The sequence below is a fragment of the Cherax quadricarinatus genome, chromosome 22 (genome assembly GCF_038502225.1).
Source record: "Cherax quadricarinatus isolate ZL_2023a chromosome 22, ASM3850222v1, whole genome shotgun sequence".
NCBI lineage: Eukaryota > Metazoa > Arthropoda > Malacostraca > Decapoda > Parastacidae > Cherax > Cherax quadricarinatus.
The window spans coordinates 18,640,651-18,665,440 of NC_091313.1; the positions used below are offsets into that span (position 1 = coordinate 18,640,651).

At 38.5% G+C, this 24,790-nt stretch overlaps 1 protein-coding gene and 1 long non-coding RNA gene across 17 annotated transcripts in view; one reads left to right on the top strand and one right to left on the bottom strand.

The window, feature by feature from the left end:
• The first annotated feature begins 3,482 nt into the window (after window positions 1–3,482).
• Window positions 3,483–22,925, top strand: LOC128689747 (uncharacterized). 13 transcript variants are annotated; one of them, XR_011392312.1, is made up of 4 exons: window positions 3,497–3,521; window positions 14,767–14,836; window positions 18,597–18,735; window positions 22,662–22,925. It is a non-coding gene; the product is annotated as an uncharacterized lncRNA (long non-coding RNA). The 13 variants fall into 13 exon arrangements; XR_011392311.1 differs by lacking the exon at window positions 3,497–3,521 and adding an exon at window positions 8,658–8,714; XR_011392309.1 differs by lacking the exon at window positions 3,497–3,521 and adding an exon at window positions 8,698–8,783.
• The window catches only part of LOC128689746 (uncharacterized), a 50,889-nt gene continuing 40,928 nt past the window's right edge, over window positions 14,830–24,790 (bottom strand). For 2 of the 4 annotated variants that reach the window (XM_053778168.2, XM_053778169.2), the window contains exons 3-4: window positions 22,676–22,850; window positions 14,830–18,686 (exon numbers count right to left, since the gene is read on the bottom strand). In XM_053778168.2, the coding sequence (XP_053634143.1) occupies window positions 18,497–18,686; window positions 22,676–22,850 (365 nt within the window). In that variant the 3' untranslated portion in view covers window positions 14,830–18,496. Of the gene's footprint in view, window positions 18,687–19,985; window positions 20,104–21,286; window positions 21,783–22,675; window positions 22,851–24,790 lie in introns of those variants that run through there. The other 2 variants (XR_011392306.1, XM_070087505.1) reach the window with 2 other exon arrangements.

Genomic DNA, 24,790 nt, shown 5'->3' on the forward strand with positions numbered 1-24,790 from the left:
GGGGAATTTTGGAACCCGGACAATTACTGGGTAATTTCCGTGGAACTGAACCACCCGGGGTTGCCCAAAAATACAGAATGGCATTGGACAATTAAAGGCCCTTTGAAACTAGTAAGACACCAAATTTTCCCCTTTTATAATAATTAAATTACTAAAAAAAATTTAATTAATAAATTTTATGAAATTTCCCCCTGAGCAACCCAAAATTGATGGTCATTTTTTCCACATCAATGAAAAAATTTCCCCAAGACCACTCCTCTGAGGATTGTGTTTAATTGAAAATGGGGGGTAAAAAATGTCCCTATTTAAAATGACTGTTTGATGACAGGTTCTTGTAAGGAAAAAATTGGAGAATTTTTATTAAATTTCAGGGTGGAAAAATTAGGGGCCTTTCGGCCCCCAAAGTAAAGTTTTCCCTAACAGGGGGTTTAAAAAAGGCAGGGTTTTACCTGCTTTTAGGGCCGAGTCCAAAGCCCCCCTTAGCCCTCGGGAAAACCCTTTCCCCCCCTTTGGAGCGTAATTTGGTCCCAACCCGTCCTTTCCCAAAAACGATAAAACCCCTTTAAAACGACGTGGGAAAGTCCACTGAGTAAAAAGGGAAAACCAAAAAATTTTTCGTGGACAATTTCCTGGGTGGGCCAACTAAAGAAACTGTTAATGACTTATGGGGGAACTAACAAAAATGCAAAGTGCAAATATGCCTCAAGGAAAAGGGAAATAATTCTCAAATTAAAAACAAAATAAGTAAAAATTTCCCCGGGGAAAGAAGTACCCAAAAAGTAGTAATGTTTTGGGGCTTAATTGGGGTACTGAGAAAGGGTTTAAAAGTTTAAAAACCCAATAATTACAATTTTCCCAATAAAATTCTTAGAGAGTCTTGCTTGTGGGTTTTCCAAATGTTTGATCCACAGGTTTTGTGTCACCCGTTACTATAAGAGGGAAAACAAGGAAACAAGGAAACTTAAAAAATTTCTTGGGGTGGGAAAATTACCTGAGGGAAATTTAAACAGGTGGGATGAATTAATTTGGGGATTATGAAAAAATTTTTTTTGGGTTCCCACCCCCCTTTGGGAAACCAGGGTGGGGGAAAAAATAATTCCCCATTTTTTTGATGCTTCAAAAAAATTTGGGGGTATGGGGCATTGCTCACCCCAATGTAAAAGTTTTTTTCTCCTTTTTTATGTCTAACAAAGTGTCTCCAATTAAATCACGGGGCCCCTTTCCCTCAGTTGGAATTAACAGCCATTTTGGGTGTGAAATTAGCTTTAAATTTTATAAAAAAAGTTGCAGGAGATAAATATTAGCAACACTGTAATTTGGGCTGATAATGAGGTATCCTTTAAAAGGATTTATAATGGAAACAGGGAAAAATTTTTGTGCGCCAAAAGCGCTGAAATTAAAAGATACAAAAGAAGTATAAATATGGGTGGTTTTATTTTAAAATTTAATCTTACCTGGGGAGGAAAAATCCAACTGATTTCTTGTCTAGAGGTTTTTCTTTATTAAATTCCAAATCTTTTTGGTTTTAAGGACCAAGCTGGTTTTTAAAAAACCAATTGGGGCCCGTACAAAAGGGGTATATTTCTTTTTGAAATTACTGGAAAACCCCTTTCCCAATAGTTTTTTTTTAGCCATTGATATAAATAGGTATTCTTCTTTTCCCAAACTAATCAATTAATTGTTGGGGTTTTTTAAAATTTTAAAAAAAGATGAATATCTCATATAATTTTTTCCCCAAACCCTAATATTGAAAAGTGAGGAAGGGGGGAAATCTTAAAAAAAATAAATTAAATTAGTGATGGAAAAAAAAAGAAAAAATTCCATAATAAAGAGGTTGTATTTAAAATTTAATTAGGCAGGGTAGGGTTAAAAAAGCCGAAATTGGGGATTATACTTAAATACAATATTTTTCGCCCCAAACTCATCATTTAACAATTTTTTTTTTTTAAATGCCCATAAAAAGTAATGCATGGTAAACAAAATACCCTTTAAAATTTTAATTGGGGAAACTTTTCTGGATTCCACGAAATAAAAAGGAAAAAAGGGGGGTTTTAAAACTTTCAATATGTCCTGGTTTGGGTGCCAAAATCCCCATATGTCCCAGGTCCTCCACCATTGCCAAAGGGCGGTACAAAAATTTGTGAAACCATTTGAAAAGGTTTTTGCAAAAGAACTCTGCCTTGGCGGAGGAAAATCCTTTTTTTTAAAATACAGGGGTATTTTTATGTAAATTAGTGAAATACATTTATTTTAAAAAAATTAATTTGTAAATAGAAAAATGAACCCCCCAAAAATGGGTTAGATTTCTGGGAGGGGGGCCCTTGTTTTGGAAAATGGGCAAAAAAAACAGGGAAAAATCGGAAGAAAGGCCCCCTCCCGGGGTTTTTATTGGGGGTTTAAAAACTTCCAAATGGGACCCAAAATTGTTGTTTTGAGTCCTGCATAATTGAGATTGGGAGGGGAAAATGGGAAAAACCCAGCGTCTGTCTAAATTTTTTGTTGAAACCCCAAAATTTTTTTATTTTTAGGGGTTTGGGATGAACACCGCAACCCCAGACTAATTTATGGTTTTAAAGATAAATTCCCCCAATGTATATGCATTCTTTAAATTTTAAATACAGTCCAAATTTATATTAATTTTTTTCCCAGATTTCCCTTGGGATGTATTTTTCATTTGAAAAAATATATTTCGGGGAGGGGAGAAAAAAGAGTAGACCAAGTAGAAACTTCTAACACCTTTATTTATTTTATGTCTTTGCAAACAGTACATTGAGATTTTGTATTTACAATAGTGGGTTGCAATGCAAAGAGAGCCTCTATTATGCTAGGCATTATGGGTCAACGTAACATTATTGGCTTACAGACTACTTAACTAAGGAGTATATCATAGTTGTACAGTAGGATAGTAATTATTTCATAGTTGTACAGTACATTATTAATTATAAGTGAATCAAATTTGTATAAGACAAATGATATATTCATATATTCTAAAATGCTTTTTGTGAAAACAATGATTCAGTTATATTCCTGTCAACAATGGATAAAAGGTTCAAAGTGATTGTTGAAGTTATGATGTGGGAGTACATAGGTGAGTAAGTATGTACTGAGTATTTAGCATTTAGTCTAGGGTGATTAAGTGGCTTTTGAGAAGAGTCTTAAATTGATTTTCAGACCGGGTTACTTTAATATCTTCTTGTAATGAATTCCATATTTTGGGGCCCTTTATGTGCATAGAGTTATTACACAGTGTGATATGGACACGAAGTATATCAATTCATTACCTGTAAATATAAAAGAAACACTACCAGTATGGTTTAAATAAGTGACCCACTGATCAGATCAGATCGACTGGTCCGAACCCTTGACTGGTCCGAACCCTGGACTGGTCCGAACCCTTGACTGGTCCGAACCCTTGACCGGTTTCAAACGGTTTCGTTGGACAATAAAGCAGACTGTAAACGGATGGGGTTGTAGGCGCCCTTATAAACACAAACATTAAATATATACCAGGAACGTGCACGGTAAGCTGTCCAATATACAAAAACAGTTAGAAACAGAAATACAAATAGCTAGAGCTTCATTTAAGGAGGTTATTAATAGAATATTCAAGAGGTTGCTAGTAGAATTGCAGTAAATCAACCATTCAAATCATTATGAAGCTGTGTGTAGTCTGTGGTCAGTCAAACAAACGGGCTTCCACATGCATAAATTGTCATTTTTGTGGAAATTGGTGTCACGCCCCTTGTGCAGATATCCAAGAACTAGCTACAAGCAGTATTAAAACAGAGAAGTGTTTTTGGGTATGCCCAAATGAGATAAATCTGTGGACTAAAATCACAAGGGTATTAAAAGAGGTCAACATCAAAGCTGCTTTCATAGAAAACCTGGAAGCTTTCTACAACAAATGGGAACATAAAAAGTCTGGGCTGAATGGTACCGCCCTTGATACTGGCCATGTAGTCAGAAACTGTAAGGCTGGAGATGAAGTCCTGGTAGTCAGTAAATGTGGGGCTGATAGTGCTGTCCTGGGAGACAGTAATGGTGAAGCTGGAGGTGCTGTCCTGGGAGACAGTAATGGTGAAGCTGGAGATGCTGTCCTGGGAGACAGTAATGGTGAAGCTGGAGATGCTGTCCTGGGAGACAGTAATGGTGAAGCTGGAGATTTTGTCCAGGTAGTCGGGAATTATACGCAGGAAGGAATACATATAAATGACCTCATAGGGGACAGGAGCCATAGTAGGGAAACAAGTGTAGTCAAAGATAAGATAAAACCAATATTGCAAACTAGAAATACCGCAGGAAATAGCAAACAAGAGGACCCCACTAGCAATAGTGAGGATATATTACCAAAAACAACTGGTGGGAGCTCCATTGTTGGTGCTAGGGAGGATAGAAGTAAGACAGGGAAACATGCACCAACAGGGAATACAGTCACAGAAACCCAAGGCAAACGGAAACCAAGCCTGTGCACATACTATGCACTCGGTATCTGCTGGCATGGGAAATCTGGAAAAACAGATGGGACGTGCAACTATGACCACCCTAGAAAATGCCATGCCCATATGACAACAGGAAAATGCAAACTCCCTTCCTGTAAGCTTTTTCACCCTGAACTGTGTACCTCTTCAGTACACGAAAGACTGTGCTATAACTTAAATTGCCAGGCATACCATCTAAACGGGACAAAAAGATACAAAACATCCAGGCCATGGGAAAACCTGGGTAGCCACAGCCACTCAAGAGGGAGAGGTTTTTTAGTGCCAGGAAGGAAAAAAAACTGGCAGGAAATGGCAGAAATCGTACACCAAATCCAGTCATTCCTGGAGTGGAACCACAGTCGATGGCCTCCACTCCAAACCAACAGATACAGATACTAATGCCGGAAAAAAATCCCCCCCCAGTACCAACAATACCACCAGTCCGATAACATTCTTCTTGGCAAATATACAGGGTCTAAAGCCAGCAACAAACAACAAAATACCTTTCATCCGTGGACTGCTTGCAGAGGCAAAGGCAATGTTCGCGGCTTTCACTGAGACCCACATAAAGGATCACTTGGACAACGAAATATGGATCCCAGGTTACAACCTATACAGATGTGACAGAGTGAACAGGGAAAAGGGGGGGGGGTTGGCCTGTACATTGCAGAGTCACTTGTTTGCACAGAACTGCTAAATGCCTCAAATGATGTAGTGGAAGTTTTAGCAGTAAAGGTCGAGAACCAAAACCTAGTCATTGTGGTAGTCTACAAGCCTCCGGATGCAACATCCCAGCAATTCCAGGAACAGCTGTTAAAAATTGACCACTGTCTGGAAAATCTTCCAGCTCCTGCACCCAACATCTTGCTCCTGGGGGATTTCAACTTAAGGCACCTAAAATGGAGGAATATAGCAAATAATATTGTTGCAGTAATAACACCAGGAGGCAGCTCTGATGAAAACTCACTCACGCGAGCTTTTAAATCTCTGCACAAAATTCAATTTAAACCAGCAAATAATAGAGCCTACTAGACTGGAGAATACACTAGACCTCATCTTCACTAACAATGATGATCTGATAAGAAATGTCACCATATCAAAAACAATATACTCAGATCACAACATAATTGAGGTTCAGTCATGTATGCGCGGAGCCCCAGACCGACATAATGAGACTAGTCACGAGGGAGCATTCACCAAATTCAACTTCAATAACAAAAACATAAAGTGGGACCAAGTAAACCAAGTCCTAACCGATATAAGCTGGGAAGATATACTAAGCAACACAGACCCCAACTTATGCCTAGAACATATTAACTCGGTGGCACTCGATGTATGCACAAGGCTTATTCCTCTAAGAAAAAGGAGGAGTAGATGTAAAATAGAAAGAGACAGGCACTCCCTTTACAGGCGACGGAAAAGAATAACAGAGCGGCTAAAAGAGGTCAATATATCTGAAATGCGTAGGGAGACACTGGTCAGAGAAATAGCAAGCATCGAACTTAAGCTAAAAGAATCCTTTAGGAGTCAGGAATCGCGGGAAGAACTAAAAGCCATAAATGAAATCGAAAGAAACCCAAAGTATTTCTTCTCCTATGCCAAATCAAAATCGAGAACAACGTCCAGTATTGGGCCCCTACTTAAACAAGATGGGTCCTACACAGATGACAGCAAGGAAATGAGTGAGCTACTCAAGTCCCAATATGACTCAGTTTTTAGCAAGCCACTAACCAGACTGAGAGTCGAAGATCAAAATTATTTTTTTATGAGAGAGCCACAAAACTTGATTAACACAAGCCTATCCGATGTTATCCTGACGCCAAATGACTTTGAACAGGCGATAAATGACATGCCCATGCACTCTGCCCCAGGGCCAGACTCATGGAACTCTGTGTTCATCAAGAACTGCAAGAAGCCCCTATCACGAGCCTTTTCCATCCTATGGAGAGGGAGCATGGACACGGGGGTTGTCCCACAGTTACTAAAAACAACAGACATAGCCCCACTCCACAAAGGGGGCAGTAAAGCAACAGCAAAGAACTACAGACCAATAGCACTAACATCCCATATCATAAAAATCTTTGAAAGGGTCCTAAGAAGCAAGATCACCACCCATCTAGAAACCCATCAGTTACACAACCCAGGGCAACATGGGTTTAGAACAGGTCGCTCCTGTCTGTCTCAACTATTGGATCACTACGACAAGGTCCTCAATGCACTAGAAGACAAAAAGAATGCAGATGTAATATATACAGACTTTGCAAAAGCCTTCGACAAGTGTGACCATGGCGTAATAGCGCACAAAATGCGTGCTAAAGGAATAACAGGAAAAGTCGGTCGATGGATCTATAATTTCCTCACTAACAGAACACAGAGAGTAGTCGTCAACAGAGTAAAGTCCGAGGCAGCTACGGTGAAAAGCTCTGTTCCACAAGGCACAGTACTCGCTCCCATCTTGTTCCTCATCCTCATATCCGACATAGACAAGGATGTCAGCCACAGCACCGTGTCTTCCTTTGCAGATGACACCCGAATCTGCATGACAGTGTCTTCCATTGCAGACACTGCAAAGCTCCAGGCGGACATCAACCAAATCTTTCAGTGGGCTGCAGAAAACAATATGAAGTTCAACGATGAGAAATTTCAATTACTCAGATATGGTAAACATGAGGAAATTAAATCTTCATCAGAGTACAAAACAAATTCTGGCCACAAAATAGAGCGAAACACCAACGTCAAAGACCTGGGAGTGATCATGTCGGAGGATCTCACCTTCAAGGACCATAACATTGTATCAATCGCATCTGCTAGAAAAATGACAGGATGGATAATGAGAACCTTCAAAACTAGGGAGGCCAAGCCCATGATGACACTCTTCAGGTCACTTGTTCTATCTAGGCTGGAATATTGCTGCACACTAACAGCACCTTTCAAGGCAGGTGAAATTGCCGACCTAGAAAATGTACAGAGAACTTTCACGGCGCGCATAACGGAGATAAAACACCTCAATTATTGGGAGCGCTTGAGGTTCCTAAACCTGCATTCCCTGGAACGCAGGAGGGAGAGATACATGATTATATACACCTGGAAAATCCTAGAGGGACTAGTACCGAACTTGCACACGAAAATCACTCACTACGAAAGCAAAAGACTTGGCAGACGATGCACCATCCCCCCAATGAAAAGCAGGGGTGTCACTAGCACGTTAAGAGACCATACAATAAGTGTCAGGGGCCCGAGACTGTTCAACTGCCTCCCAGCACACATAAGGGGGATTACCAACAGACCCCTGGCAGTCTTCAAGCTGGCACTGGACAAGCACCTAAAGTCAGTTCCTGATCAGCCGGGCTGTGGCTCGTACGTTGGTTTGCGTGCAGCCAGCAGCAACAGCCTGGTTGATCAGGCTCTGATCCACCAGGAGGCCTGGTCACAGACCGGGCCGCGGGGGCGTTGACCCCCGGAACTCTCTCCAGGTAAACCTGCTTATAAATTCAAGTCTCTTCTCAAAGTTCACTTACTCACTCAAAACCAAATAAATACTGAATAACTGAACCATATAAATTGTATATCCTAAATGTTACTCACAATTATATCACACAAATGTTAAACCTAACTTTGTTATTTTTTTTTTTTTAAACACACTACCTGAGTGAACAGCAATGCATGCAACCATATGACCTGTCTTTGTAATACTCATTTGTATTTTATAGTTATCTGTTTACAATAATGTCTTATCACTGATTTCATCATTGCTTAGTTAATCTTAAGTTAATTTTAAGCCAGCCCGTAATGCTATGCATATAAGTGGCTTTGGCATGCTGCTCTTACCTGTATTTTTTTGTACCTCTGTATGTATGCTAAAATTTATAAATAAAAAAAAATAAATAAAATAAAAGATCTGTGTCTTGTATTGTGGTCATTACACAGTGTGATATGGACACGAAGTATATCAAAAAGAGATCTGTGTCTTGTATTGTGGTTATGTGTCCTGTTTAGGTTGGTGAGGAGAAATTTGAGTGGAGGGTTTATATTTGCATATATTGTTGTGTGTATGTAGTAGGCACATGAATAAGTATGGATGTTCTTAATGGTAACTTACCATACCCCCGGCCGGGATTGAACCCGCGGTCATAGAGTCTCAAAACTCGTGTCATTACGATTTCTTGAGTTAATGGTAACTTGTACGATTTCTGCGCCAGCCTTCGTCGGGTGTGGACGTCTCTCTCTCTCGCCTGAGTATCGGTGATAAATTTCCACAGTTCTCTCTGGGACGCTTGTCCTCATCTATTTTGCCCGCCGGACACTGTAAGAGGGGCACCTGTTCATCGGCTTACTTTTAGCTAGCTCCATTTGTCCGCTCTGCGGAAAATTCCGTATCGGTCTTTGGTGGGAAGCCGGTTACTGAACTCGGGTGGGGGTGTGGGCGTCCCTCTCTGCTGGGGCTTGGCAAGGGGGTCCACCGGATCTAATTGAAAACTTCAAGTTTCTATCTCTGTTTTACAAAGGAACTTTTGTTCATTTTCTTTCATCGCCCAGCCTTGTGCAACAAATCTTCCTCGTACCGTCGGAAGCCGGGCTCGATACGGATTATGTTGTCAATGTCCCTGATAAACCCAACAAAGAACAACAACAATAACTTGTATGACTTTTGCAGCAGCCTTCGTCTGGTGTGGTCAGTTCTTTTTCTCGAGTATCGGTGATAAATTTTCCGTTCTCTCTGGGACACTTGTCCTCATCTGCTTTGCCCGCCGGGCACTTTACAGGAGGGGCACCTGGTCATCAGCTCAATTTTACCACTCTGCGGATAATTCTTTTAGCTTTTTTTTTTGTGGTAAGTGTGTTGCCTAACAGGCGAGGTGTGAGTGTCCAGCTGCTGGGGTTTGGTGAGGGAGATCCGCCTGGTTTATTCTGGAACTTGTAGTCTCTGTTTCTACTTACAAATGGACTTTTTCCCCTTTTCTTTCATGGCTAGTTTTGGGCATTATATCTCCAGTACGAGTGCAAACATTGTACGTGTTTCCTTAATACACCTGCTGGCTGTGATTATCTAGCGGTAAAATGGGTACTAGGTGTTAGTCGACTGGTGTGGGTCGCATCCTGGGACAAAACTTAATTTGCCCGAAATGATCTGCGTAACAAGCGGCTTTCTATATAGTAGTTTGTCATTGATGTCAGACCTGTATCCCTTGTACATGTACTTGTAGAAATAAAAAAATTATTATTATTATTACAAGAAGCTTCATATACTGTCTGTGGTTCGATCCCCAGCAAGGGTGAAATAATAATAATAATAATAATAATAATCTTCATTTCTGCAAGTACATGTACAGGGTATACAGGCCTCGCTGACATCACTGACATATTACTACATAGAAAGCCCCTTGTTATGCAGAGCATTTTGGGCAAATTAGGCCAATTTTGTCCCCTGGATGCGACCCACACCAGTCGACTAACACCCAGGTACCTATTTTACTGACAGGTGAACATGGACAGCATGTGACTTAAGGAAACATCCTAATGTTTTCACCCATGCTGAGGATCGACCCCCAGACCACATTGTGTGAGCTGAGTGCGATAGCAATTAAGCTACGGGACACTGCGAGTGTTTCCTTATATCTGCTGTCCCTGTTCACCTAGTAAATAGGTACCCAGGTGTTAGTTGACTGGTGTGGGTTGCATCCTGGGGGAAAAGACTGAAGGACCACAATGTAAATAAGACAGACAGTCCCCAATGATGCGCTGACTTTCTAGGGTTATCCTGGATGGCTAACCCTCCAGGGCTAAATATCTGAACAAAATCTTCTCTTATCTTATCTCTTAAGCAGGGCTTGATACTGCATAATCTATTATTAGCTTTACGAACACAAGAAGATGCTGTAGCTACCGAATCTATTACATTTAATAACATATCATTTTTATAACTAATTTACGATTATAAATCTCTTGTCCATTCTAGTCATATGTCCAAGTAGTAGGAATTATTACTAGGCTAATGTATTGGCATTGCATTAGTAATATCTGTTCACCAGTCTGTCAGTAGGTACCTGGGTGTTAGCCGACTGTGGTTTGCATCCTAGGGAAGAGGATTAAATGACCATAATATAAATAAGCCATATTAATTGGCTTTCTTGAGGTATACCTGGGGATACATGTATACCTTGGTGTAACCAGAGTTTCTAACCCTCTAGGTTAATCTTATACTGTAAGCTTTTTCCTGAGTACAGAAACAAATACGTATAGCATTGAGTAATATGGGACATACCAAGCTAGTAGTTCATGGCTACAGATACAAAACAGGCAGCAGTGTAAACTGTTCATTGCCAAGTCCGTGAAATAATAATTTTTTTTTATTCTCAACTGTTTAGACACCATAGTGCAATTACCATTTTCAGACTTGAACTTCCTACTATATACATCAAAGTTTGCAAAGTATAAAAAGTTTAATTTGTCATATACATGTATATTTAATTAATATAATGAATAGCCATAAATTAATACAGCATGGCTCGATTCTAATGGGTCAAAAACTTTAAATTACCTTACCTGTTATTTTGTTTTAGAGTGTATGTCAAACATTTTCTAAGATTAAATAATGGAATAGGGGTCATGAGGGATATGTGATATTATTGCACTGGGTTCCAGGGTAGAAAATTGAAGAACACAGCTCTGAGTGTCTAGTTTTGTGATATTGAAAATCCTCATTGGTGCTGCACCTGTCATCTGCTAAAATGATGATTGTTTTATGGCTTTTATACTTAATTTTCTTCACCACAGATCAGTTTGGCACTATCTGAGCATAAGTAAGTTTATATAGGTACAGGTATATATAAGTACAGTTGTCATACATAGTGTAAATTATCTAGGGTAACCCAAAAAAGTCAGATGGTGACTTAGTATTTCCATGTTAATGTTTTTTCCTTCAAAGAGCAATAGGGTTAGGCCTAACAAATACATATACAGTACACACATTACTTACCTTAAAATATTTTCGTCCTTAGCTTATAGTGAGTGGTGAATATATTTATTGTAGGAAGTCTGAATACATGAAGAATGGGTATAATTGAAAATTGCTGTACAGTGAACCTTCAAGGCACGCATAACTGAGATAAAACACCTCAATTACTGGGAGCGCTTGAAGTTCCTGAACCTGTACTCCCTGGAATGCAGGAAGGAGAGATACACCTGGAAAATCCTAGAGGGACTAGTACCAAACTTGCACACGAAAATCACTCCCTACGAAAGCAAAAGACTCGGCAGACGATGCAACATCCCCCAATGAAAAGAAGGGGTGTCACTAGCATATTAAGAGACAACACAGGGGCCCAAGACTGTTCAACTGCCTCCTAACATACATCATGAGGATTACCAATAGACCCCTGGCTGTATTCAAGCTCGCACTGGACAGGCACTTTAAGTCAGCACCTGACCAGCTGGGCTGTGGTTCGTACGTTGGATTACATGTAGCCAGCAGTAACAGCCTGGTTGATCACGCCCTGATCCACCATGAGGCCTGGTCACAGACTGGGCCGTGGGGGCGTTAACCCCTGGAACTCTCTCCAGGCATACTCCAGGTAGCAGAAATGGTGTAAAACAAAGTGCTGTAAAGCAGAGCCTGCCTGTAGTCACTGTGATTCATCAGGCATGCTAAACTGACAATTGTTGGTCTCTAGCTTAATTTGAAGAATTAAGAAAATGCAGTGCATAAAAATTAATTTTCACCAGGATTATGCTGGAGGGCTCCAGCCTGGGATAATCTTATGAAACATTTCAGTCTTTTTAATAAAATATTTATACATATATCTTTTGTATACAAGGAAATATCTACGTACTTAATAAAAATTAGAAAATAAATTACCAATACAGTTATTTTGATTCTTTGCACAGGAATTCTGTGTTTGAGTTCCATGAACCATAGTAGGTAAAGCAACCTGTCTGTTTGTCACATATAACACCAGTAATAGACATACGTGTAGATCACTTTTCTATCCAATTTTGTGTTTGCATCTATGCACATGTGCTTTTTTGTACCCTCTGGCATCTGCCCCAAATACTTCTCAAAACTTCAGTATCATTTGATGTAGCCTTGCAAGGAACATCTGTCAGGGGAAGGTGGCAGATGCCATGATTCATGGAACCTCTTTTACAATTTCAATACAATACTAGATTAATACCATCACATCTGTATTTAAGGCAATATGGCCATGGAAACTACCCAACACTTTATTTATGGAACTTCACTCCACTTGTTCTGTAAAACTGAGGTCATATAACATGGATTCATATTACACTACTCTGATTTCTCTCAGAATGCATCCCCGTGTTTTACAAGGGCCAAGTGAATAGAATTAATGTATAATAAGAATGACTGCAAACAGCTGGAGAGAGACATGAATGCATTCACTTAGAATACCTTTCAGTATAAGTGTCCAAGTAAAGGCATTTGTGTCCATTTTCAACAAGAATTAATATACTTTGCAAGCAGATGTAATGCAATATTTATATGGAAGATGAGTACTGTTTATGGAAATTTCATTTCAGGCATCTTAAGTGCAGTAGCACTGAAGCCATGTAAAACATCAGCTCAAGATACTGTGAATGAGATTGTTAATGAGTTTGAACTTCCAACTAAATATGTAGACAGGCTTCTAGAGACTTCGCACCAGCCAGATGGGGAACCAATTAATATCAACCCTTTAATAACATCAGAGGAACCTTTAGTCTGGAAATTGAGCTCTGTACAGCCAGGACCAAAAATGTGCAGTAAGGAATTTTGTTTAGCAACAATCGGACATCACAAAATTCCTTACTGCACATTTTCTGTCCTGGCTGTACAGAGCTCAATTTCAGACTAAAGGTTCCTCTGATGTCATTAAAGGGTTGACATTAATTGGTTTTCCCATCTGGCTGGTGCGAAGTCTCTAGAAGCCTGTCTACATATTTAGTTGGAAGTTCAAACTCATGAAGAATCTCATGTATAGTATCTTGAGCTGACATTTTACATGGCTTCAGTGCTACTACACTCAAGATGCCTGAAATGAAATTTTTAAATTGTATCATGTAAAATTACATTATATTGTCCTTAGGAACACCTTGAGTTACAAACATACATACTTATGGATGAAGTACTTAAGAACCAATTGCATTTTTTTATAACCACCAATCTAGTTAGGAACATGTGTGAAACACAAGCATTCTTTGATTTGTAAGTTGAAACAATGATGAACACAGTTCATTCATGAGTCAGGGACTCCCTGAATCCTATTTTGGATTATCTTTTCAAGAGTGTCTTGATTCAGGTGAAAGGTTCTTGATCCAAGGAGTTTGAGTTACCCATCCTTTCCCTTCCTTGCATCAAACCTAGATACCTTCCATTCTCCAGGTGCTTTATGAATCCTATGGGTTTATTGCTTTCCTATAAATATGATGGTGATACTCAGTATTATGCAAGACAAAGAATGTGTAATGTGTTGTAGACGTTCATATGAAATGTGTTCTGTGCTTAAAAGAAAAGGGCATTAAAGTGTAGGAATAATATCAGGAATTACATAAAAAGTTACATATTAAATGCCCTGATAGTCAGCTTCTCCCTTCTTTTAGTGGACCTGCAGTAGTTCACCAAAACCCGTGTTTATGAGAGGATCCCTTTGGTGATGTTAGGTTTGTCCAGGACTTGGTGCTGGACAAACTGAAACATCATCATGGGGGTCCTTTCCCAAGTCCAGGTTTTGGGTGAATTGTTCCAGCCATGGTATTATGACTTTTTATTCTTTGTCCACAGCAAGCTGGATACAGTGACATGTATTATTCTCTTAACTTTTTTTTTAACACACTGGCCGTCTCCCACCGAGGTAAGGTGACCAAAAAAGAAGAAATACTGTCACCATCACTCATTCTATCACTGTTCTCTAATGTCAGGACTAAAACTGGTGGTTACAGATAACACCGTCTTTTGCTGCTCTAGCAGTTTATACAATACCTATAATGTTTCTGGTCATTATTCATTCAACATTTTTTCTTTTGTGGTGGGACAGTTATACCTGTTTTTCTTCTGCCATTATGGTTTCTATTGGTGTGCTGTGCTGAATGATGTACGTGATAAGAAAGGCACTATGTTTATAAAAAACCTCCAGACATAATGTCTGTTTCACTTCCTGTCAGTTTATCTCATTGTTCATCCAACACATGTGGGTTTAGCAGTAACATTTCCCTTGAATATATGGTAATCATAATAATAATAATATTCTCTTTGTTTGCTGGAGAAATTCTAATTCTTTCTACATATTCTTAGTGCTGGCAAAGGGTGACTTCACTTTAATGTTGACAAAATTTAACTTGTACAAGAGGAGGCAAGCAGGCAAGTAAGTGGAACATGATTAAAGTTGATGCAAGCAAAAGAAGTAGGTAGGTTTTCAATATTACTTACTGTCTGAGTAGCTGAGATCAAAGAAAAACTTTCATACAGTAAAAATACAGAACAATGTAAAAAATGTATCATGTATTTTAAAAGTGTTTACTACATTTGTACAATAAAATGCATATCCTAGAAGAGAATTTCTCATTAAGAGAGATTAAATAGATAAATATCCTACTGTTTTTTCATAATTTTATGATAAAGCACGTTGGCTCTTTACCAATTTTGGCACGTGTCGCATGAGAGAAAAATATGTCATTGTCATACTACAGTACAGTAGTGGCCTTCAATATTACTTATAGATTTAATAAAAAATATTTAAATAAACGGCTGTAAATGTAACCTAAAATCTAAAAGGAAACTGTCGAATGCTGTTTTTGAAAAAAGTAATATTTGATATGGTTTTCTTAAAGTTTAAAATTTAGCAAAACAATAACATGTGGTACACTTCATCTTTGACCAAAAATTCAGAAATTCCTGAAGTGTAACTGCTTTACATCAAGATTGAATTGCTTGACAAATATTGATAAGAACTAATGCTATTTAAGTGGCAAAATAGCTGAATTACACACAGGTTTTAAAAGTTTCAAATACAGTACTGTAGATAGTAGAGACAATGCAGTGACATCGTTATTGATTTCAACTTTTCACCCACAAGTATGAAGCATGATGAAAATATTACAGCTTATATATAGGGTATTCAGGGAGTAGGCAGGTGTAAATAAGCTGAGTGGTTATGGGGTACTGCGAACAGTTTACTGAGTCACTGTTCCAAGATGATTTGTTCTATGGAAGATGCTAGTGTGAACATAACACAGTTTGATTTTATGGTGTTAATCTGATTTTAGACGATTCCAAATACAGTGGACCCCTGACTTAAGATATTAATTTGTTCCTGAGAGCACATCGTAAGACGAAATTATCGTAAGTCAAATTAATTTTACCCATAAGAAATAATGGAAATCAAATTAATCCGTGCAAGACACCAAAAGTATGAAAAAAAAGAAACTTTTACCACATAAAATATATATTTTCCTACACACAAAAAGAAGGATACATGCACAATAGTAGAGTAGTACATGCATAATATATATTGTGCATGTACTACTCTACTAAATGAAGAATGACACTTACCTTTATTGAAGATGCAGCAATGACTGATGAGACACTGTGTCCTGTGAGTGCCTTTTCCTCCTGAGTAATGTAGGTCCTGTTTGGCATTTTCTTCCAAAACAGGCCTTATCACACTGTGTATGCCACTATGATTCTTAAATCTCTCAAACCAACCTTTGTTGGCCTTAAATTCACCAATAAGAGCACTAGTTCCAGGCATTTTTTCCTGTTCACCTGGGTGTTAGTCGACTGGTGTGGGTCGCATCCTGGGAGACAAGATTAAGGACCCCAATGGAAATAAGTTAGACAGTCCTCAATGACACACTGACTTTTTTTGGGTTATCCTGGGTGGCTAACCCTCTGAGGTTAATTGTTTCTCGGTATTCTCAATAAGCCACACCAACAACGGTGCTACAGCAGCAGCTGACGGTGCTACAGCAGCAGCTGACGGTGCTACAGCAGCAGCTGATGGTGCTACAGCAGCAGCTGACGGTGCTACAGCAGCAGCTGGTGCTACAGCAGCACCACCAGCCCTTGTTACAGCAGCAGCAGCAGCTGACGTGGTACGATAGTATTTCTCACCCTTTTTACTACAGGGTTGGCACTAGAAGCTTTCTTTGGGCTCATGGTGGCTTATTTAGCAGTTAGAAGCACTAAAAACACTGGAATAATACCAAATATTCCGAATGTATGCGTGGGAGTGACCACTTTGACTTGTAAACATTGGCACACTAACTGAAGGCAGGCCAGCTGAGGCGCGCTCAGGTGGACAGACGTGTGGATGCAGTATGGGGCAAATGCTGTAGGTCGAGTTTTTCAACATACATTGGGGTCTAATTTTTACGCTGAAAAGCATCGAAGGTCAGTTTTAACGTAGGCTGGGGACATCATATGTCAGGGGTCCACTGTACTTCCATTTAATTTGGTGCTTTTCTTGAAATAGTGGCCTGGCTCCGTTCCTTGCTATGATGTGAGAGTGGGTGTTGTGATTTTACACACATGCGTTGTTTGTGTTGTTCATTTTACAGATGCTTTCATTTCTGTAGGCACAGAATCCTGCATCCTTAGATTCTTTGTAGGGCACTGCAGTCCTCATGAAGTTTTGGATAGTTTTGGTAGCAACCACAGCATTGTGTTGACTTGGCATAGTGACCCCTATATTAAACAAATTCAACACCATTATTGCTGTGGTTACCACTAAACAATTCAAGACAACACGAGGGCCTCCACACCCTACGCAGCAGACATCTATAACATCTTGAAATTGGAGAAACTGCTAGGAGTCTTCCTATATACCTACCAAAGTACAAGTACTCCTGTAAAGTGGACAACATGATCAATGCAGCACTCACTCTCACATCACAACATATGACAAAGCTATTTCAAGAAAATTACAAAATTAAATGTAGATATTTGGAGTAATCTATAATCAAACTAACACCATAAAACAAAACTGTATGTTCACACTGATGACTCCCACAGCACACTCCATCTTGGAATGGAGGAAACCTAATGTGAGACAGTAAGCTTTTGGCAGAGATCCACAACTATTTACACCTGTATGAGCTGTAATTTTTCTCATTGTGTCACGTACTCGATAAATCTCACTCATGAGTAAAACACTGTATCAAGCATTAAGTATCTATCTACCCTTGTTGCATCTTAAGTACGTACAATACAGTGGAACCTCAGTGTTTTAACGTATCGGACCTTGAACAAACCAGAGTCCTAACAGTTTTGTTCAGAAAAAATTTACCTGATTTTTTAATGTTTTTCTGGAGTTCAAAAGCACTTGTTTAAAATTCAGTTATAAGAAAATTTACACAAAAGCCCTGTTTCAAAAGTGTTTTGATGTGGCCTCTAACACTAACCTAACTCTCAGAGACTTTTGGAAGAGTCAGTTCAACATTTTCCAGTGTGAGGGGCTGATAATTAAAACCTGGGAATACTGTTTTGGACACTGAACTTTTTGCAGTTCCAACACCACCTAGGAACCAATTAAGTTCAAACACTAGGGCTCCACTGTACTTTAATTCATGCAAATTTGTCTATTTGCATTGAGCAAATTTGTTAAGGAATAAAATCACAGTACTGTAAGACCCTTGTATCCATGGGGTGTACGTTCCAAGGACCTGCCACAGACGCTGAAACCATGGATAGTAGGGAACCCTATGTATGCCATTTGTGTGTAATTTAATTGATAAATTACACACCAGCAGATAATTATCACTTTTTCACTGATGGGAAGCACTTCATGGCTTCTCTTTAGCTCTGAAGAACTTCCACCATCACTACTTTTGCACTTTGAGGCCATTATTAAGCAAAATTAAAGGTTATTTTTGGGCCACGGTAAACCACAGATAACTGAAACGGTGGATACTGGACCCGAGGATACAGGGGGTCCCACTGCACTGTTGTTTTACTTCAGTACAATACTTGTAATTATGGCAGTTCTGTCATAGTATAATAGCAAAATTCATCACAGTTTATCACTTTAGTCTTCAGTGAATTTAACTTTTGTATTCATTGCTTGTGCAATGAGTTTCCTTAAATGATTTGGAGAAAAACCGCATGATGAATATGTCTCTCTGCAGGATTCTGAAGATTTTGTGGCAGCGCCTATGTCTGCCGCACGAACATACGGTTGTGCCCAGTCTGGGACTGACTCTCCTGCGAAGTATGGTCTGTTGGTAGAGTTTGGTGAAAGAAAAAGACAATATGTGAGATTATTTGGTAATACCCTACAGTTAAATAATTTTATGATGAGTTAAGCACCTTCCATGACTATGATCATAATAATACTTTGATGAAATGTAGAACTATGAAGTGAAACATAATAAGTTCATCTCACGAGAAATTTCAAAGCCCTTATAATATACCGTAAACTGATTTGTGTATAATTAATGTGGAAAAACAACATCCACTTTCCTTCCAAACATCTGACACAAAACTTTTACGCAATTTTTTTCTTCTTGTTAGACACATATAGTAACAGGTTTTACAAAACTTCCGCAAATTTCCACACATCACTAAACACACCAAATTCACAATTTAATTTTGAATTCATTGTGCAATTAATTTACTTTTGCTGCAAGTCATTTTATGTCACACATCAGATACAAACTACTACTAGTGTTGGGACGATACCAAAATTGATACCGGTATTCAATTTTAGGCCAATACAGTGGACCCCTGGTTTACGATATTATTTCATTCCAGAAGTATGTTCAGGTGCCAGTACTGAACGAATTTGCTCCCATAAGGAATATTGTGAATTAGATTAGTCCATTTCAGACCCCAAAATATACACGTACAAACGCACTTACATAAATACACTTACATGATTGGTCGCATTGGGAGCTGATCGTAAAGCGGGGGTCCACTGTACTGATACTTTTTTCAATATTTTTTATTTTTAAAATTGTAGTAATTGTGTTCAGTATATAAGGAAATGCTTATTGCACAATGGGTATTAAATGACCCAGGGAGGTTAAATATTAAATCATTTCTCTGAGGTGACACTTTCATTACTAATTAAAGGCAACCGTGTGAGGCTTACAAATTTCCGAATCTATCTACATTTTTAGTAATCTGATGAAGACATGATCAAAAATTAATTACAGAATATAAGTCTGAATAATTTCCAGTTATACTAAACATAAAACTAAAACATCCAACATTCTCATAATACTGTTTACTTAAATCTTTAGAAAAAATATGAAAAATGAGAAAAAAAATTATTATTGTAATAACTGGTACCTAAAATCTAAAATAATTGTTCAGAACTTAAGCAATAACCTCTCTCATTATTAAGCTGAATTAACCGACACATTTCCATTATACAGTTTAATTTTTTTTTTTTTAACTTTTAAGAAACTCATTGGAAAAGAGTAATGTATGTAAAATAAACAAGTTACATACATTACTCTAGTAGCTAAAATTAAAAATTCTCAAATTAACATCGAAGAACATCAACGTCTCACCATTTTTGGAAATTAATCTGTTTCTATGAGAAGAGATGTTCCCTCCAATGCTGAACAATCTTTCACTCTACTGAAGAGGGAGTTGAACTCATATATTTACTGGCTAGGATTCCCAGAGCTGGAAGAACTAACATATGTACAAGAGACAATCATAATTTGTGTGAGTTACATTCTTGAAAACTACACTACTAATGATTTCTGTGACTTAATAATAATATTTTTATTTCTACAAGTATATGTATAAGGTATACAGGCCTAGATAACATCAATGACATACTACTATATAGAAAGCTGCTTGTTATGCAGAGCATTTTGAGCAAATTAGGTCAGTTTTGTCCCAGGATGTGACCCACACCAGTCGACTAACACCCAGGTATCCATTTTATACTGATGGGTGAACATGGACAGCAGGTGTCATATGGAAACACTTCGTAATGTTTTCCAGCAGTACTGGGGATTCAAACACCAGACCTGCGATCGAACTACAAAACACTGTATGGACTGAAAAGCATGTGGGAAAAATAGGGTTGTATTCTTCAGAACTCCGAGAGAGCTTTAACAAATACATATTTTTGTCACAAAAATATTTTCTTAACTAACTTTGTTGATGATGCTCTGTAAAATATCTGATTTCTAGCGAGGTTCAGACAGTTAAAAGAAAGTACATTAGCTAAAAAATGGTTACATTAATACTGTACATTATTTGTTTCTCACCTTCAAGTCAAGTTCAGGATGCTTAACATGCTGAAGTGAGTGGAAAGGATGGCTGTAGACCTATTCCTCAGTCTTTTCACTGTGTCACATTCAGGATTACTCATTGTATAAGCTCTTATCTTTGTCTCATTATCTCAAATTGATAGACTCGTTGATTCTCTAACATCAAACACTTGTGCTGTCAGCATGATGCATGCACCACCCTTTGGCATCACAAATTACCCCCAGTTTTTCATAACAGGCATAGTTTCACATTTAATCTTCTTCCTTGCTTCACCAGTGTCACATGACTTTGTTTTGTGTTTTATGTCTTTGATCCATGGTCCTTGATTTTTTATTTATTAATTTTTTTTAGCTTGTCATCCATTTTCTAAAGAGATAATATGAATCAAAGATGGAAATACATTTACAATCATTCATTTCCCAGTTTGCCAGAAGTGCATGGACATCACAATTCAAATGATCTACCAAATCACATTTTTCAAGGACTTTGCTTCCCACCAACAGAACTCATGTCTGGCTAACCAATTTTCCCTAAAATCCTTCATGTGTTACTTTCTCACTTCAAATCTGAAAAACTACTTGTTTCCACTTTGATCAAACACACCAGGAACATAACCATCACACTAACACTTCTCTGCTTGCCTCTGTACACCCTAAGAACTACCTCAGAATTTTCTACTCAATTTTGCCTGTTTTACTCCCATTTTCATTGTTATTTCTTATTATGACATGAGCCCTTTAATGGTAGCTCGCTATCTGAGCTATCAGTTTTTTAACTTCAAGAGCTAACATCAGCACTTATTACTCTAGTAAAGTGATAGACACCTTACAGTCAGTACCTTCTTTTCTCAGTCCCCTGCTGGTCTGAGTCCCTCAACAGGATACCTGGTAAATCATCATTCTCAGTGTGTATACCTTTTGGTGAAAACTATAATGTAGCCAAGCAGAATATATTATTTTCTATTTGTCCCACTGGATCCGTGATCAGACAACAATCTGTCATCAGATTTACCTCAACAGGATAGAAAATTCTGTGTACTGGTCAGTTATCCTCTGCTTGCCTTATGTTGGAAGGATCCTCTGTAATTGAAAGAATCATCTAGGAATTATCTTTCTAAAGTCATAGATGTGAAATGACATCTTATTGTGTTAGAGTTTTGGCACTTGCCAAGAGGGTGTGGGCATTCGCCAAGAACCTGACAGGCCTTATATGATCAATTTGCCCTCAACTTTTCCTCCCAGCCTTAATCTGGCAGCTCAACAGCTGAGGAAGCTACATACAACTAATCAGGTCATTTATAACTATCTTAGGCAATGCTTTATGCTTAATTACAGTACATCAGCTTTGACTTTTCCTTGTAGCACATAAGTCTACTGCATCATTGTCTCACATAGGTGTGCATTGTGCCCCTGTATGAAGTGTCAGGTAATGCTGACAGTTCAGTGTTTCATAATTAATTTTCCTGCTCACCAGTGAACATGTCTACTTCATTTCAGACACCTTAAGACTTATTATACTACATGTACCTTCTTTTCTGAAAGCCTCCCCATTAATGTGGATGCTCTCTAAAATTCCTTAACTGACAATAATTTTGCTCTACGGTTTTCAGTCTCTCTTTATTTTTGCCACTGTACCTTCTTTTCTGAAAGTCTCCCCATTAATGTAGATTCTCTCTATGATTCCTTAACTGACAATAATTTGCTCTACGGTTTTCAGTCTCTCTCTTTTTATTTCTGCCATTGTACTTTCCTTAATACAGTTACCTTTATGTCTCTAATGTTTTTGCTTAACCTTGCCATGTTGCACTAAACCTAAATAACCCACACAATAACAGGTAATAATAAACAGGTATTTAGGAATGTAGTGCTCTCCATGAATATACGATACTAATAAAATAAGAGTACTCATTATAATCACATAGGCCTATAACAACTGATTAATTGAATCTATATCTGCAGATAATGCCTCCTACCTGAAGACTTTCCTAAATGCTGCTTCTTCAGTGGAAACAAGGTCTTCAGAGTCAGCATAAATGGCACAGAACACAAGAGGAACACACTGCAGAGGGTCACGTGAAGTTGCATTTTCGAAGTCCTGCTTCAGCTTATAGTCTGTGTCCGCACTTCTGTGATGTCTCAACACTAATGCTGTTAGGATAAAGTGTGAATTAGATAAGTGCTTGAAATATTTCTATTAAATGTTGAATAAATATATGCAGTATATATGAGGTTATCACTAATTCTAGTAAAATAAAAGTTCCTATTGTTTATAAAGTTACATGGCTGAGGGCAAGCATTGTGGGAACTGATCAAAATAAGCTATAGAAACAAACACATTAATCAGATTTTAATATACGATAAGAACCAAGCAAGGTGTGTAGGAGTAACTATGAACATAATTCATATGAATAACAAATTTCTATATAGAACTCTAAAAATTACATGTAAAAAACATAAAATACTCATAAATTCCATAATATGATTACACCCAAAACCCATATTCACCACAAAGCTGTACAAATATAGAAAATGAGCATCCTATCTGTCTGAGGATGGGATGAAGCTAATTTAGAGGGTAAACTGCAGCATCTCCAGCAAGGAATAAGTAGACACACATGCTGCCAAAATAAAATTAAAAAAATAAATAAATAGACCTACTTTGTGAGGCCAATTATAACATACGTTAGAAGTACGCCCAAGAAACACATGTCCTAACAAAGATCTTTACATCTGGAGCCTTTCTAAAGTATCTCATTCTAAAGACCCTTGTAGGTTTAGTACTTGTTTTTTATTATAATAATCTCATTACAAAACATTACTGCTGCTATACACAGTAAAGCAGTCATATTTAACCCTTTCAGGGTCCGTGCTGTAGATCTACAGCTTTACTTTGAGGGTCCCAACCGTAGATCACGCCATGAGCTCAGCTCACTCTGATAAGCTGTAAGCAGTAAATTTGGGCCTAGATATAAGAGAATTCTCCATGGGGAAGTGGAACAGAATTCTTCCTCCGTAAGCCATGCGTGTCGTAAGAGGCGACTAAACTGCCGGGAGCGAGGGGCTAGTAACCCCTTCTCCTGTATATATTACTAAATGTAAAAGGAAAAACTTTCGTTTTTCCTTTTGGGCCACCCCGCCTCGGTGGGATACGGCTGGTGTGTTGAATGAAAGATATAAGAGAATACATCTATGTGGTATGTGTGCATCATATAAAACAAATCCTGCAGCACTGCATAATGAGAGAAAAAAAAGTGAGACCGTAATTTTCTCCTATGTTTTTTATAGGTGTATTTGTGATTTCTTGGTCTCATTTGATAGAATGAAAGATATATTACAGAAATAGAGATAATTTTGATTGGTTTTAGTACTGAAAATGGCTTGAGACCAAGCTCAAAGTAGCGGAAATGTTAAATTTTTGCTGATATTCAAGAGTAAACAAATGACCTCACATGTCTAATACATGCCAGCTGGTGGGTCTAATATACGTTCACAAATGTGGTGATATTATTTATACATGATTCTTCTTTGTGTATGGAAGACTGGAGAAGGAGACTGATTGGATGATTTACTGTTTGGAAGGGGAATCCCATTCCATCAACACCTCGGGTATCAATTGCTTTTCTGGGGTTACTTCTCTTGTCTGTTTCTTAATGCCACTAGGACCACCTTGAGAGTCACTGGAGTCCTGTCTCGCAAAAAAACTGTCCAGAGAGCTCTGTTTCTGGCGTCTCTTTAAAACTTCCCTAAAATGGGCCAAGACTCTGTCACTGTACAAGTTGCTGATATGGCTTGCAACATCCTTCTCTGGGTGATGTTTCTCCATAAATCTTTCCATCCTACCCCACATTTCAAAAATCTCCTTAATTTCTGAAGAAGGCACCTTCCTCCATCTCTCTTCCTCCTCCTCTGCAGCAAGATTCTGAGCTGCGATCTGTTGCTCTTCCTGCTGAAGCTCTTGCAGCTACTCAGTGGTTAGCTCTTCGTTGTGGTCCTCCACCAACTCTTCCACATCCTCCAAACTCACATCCAACCCCATGGAACTCCCCAGTGCCACAATGGATTTAACAACTGACATAGGCTCATCAGGG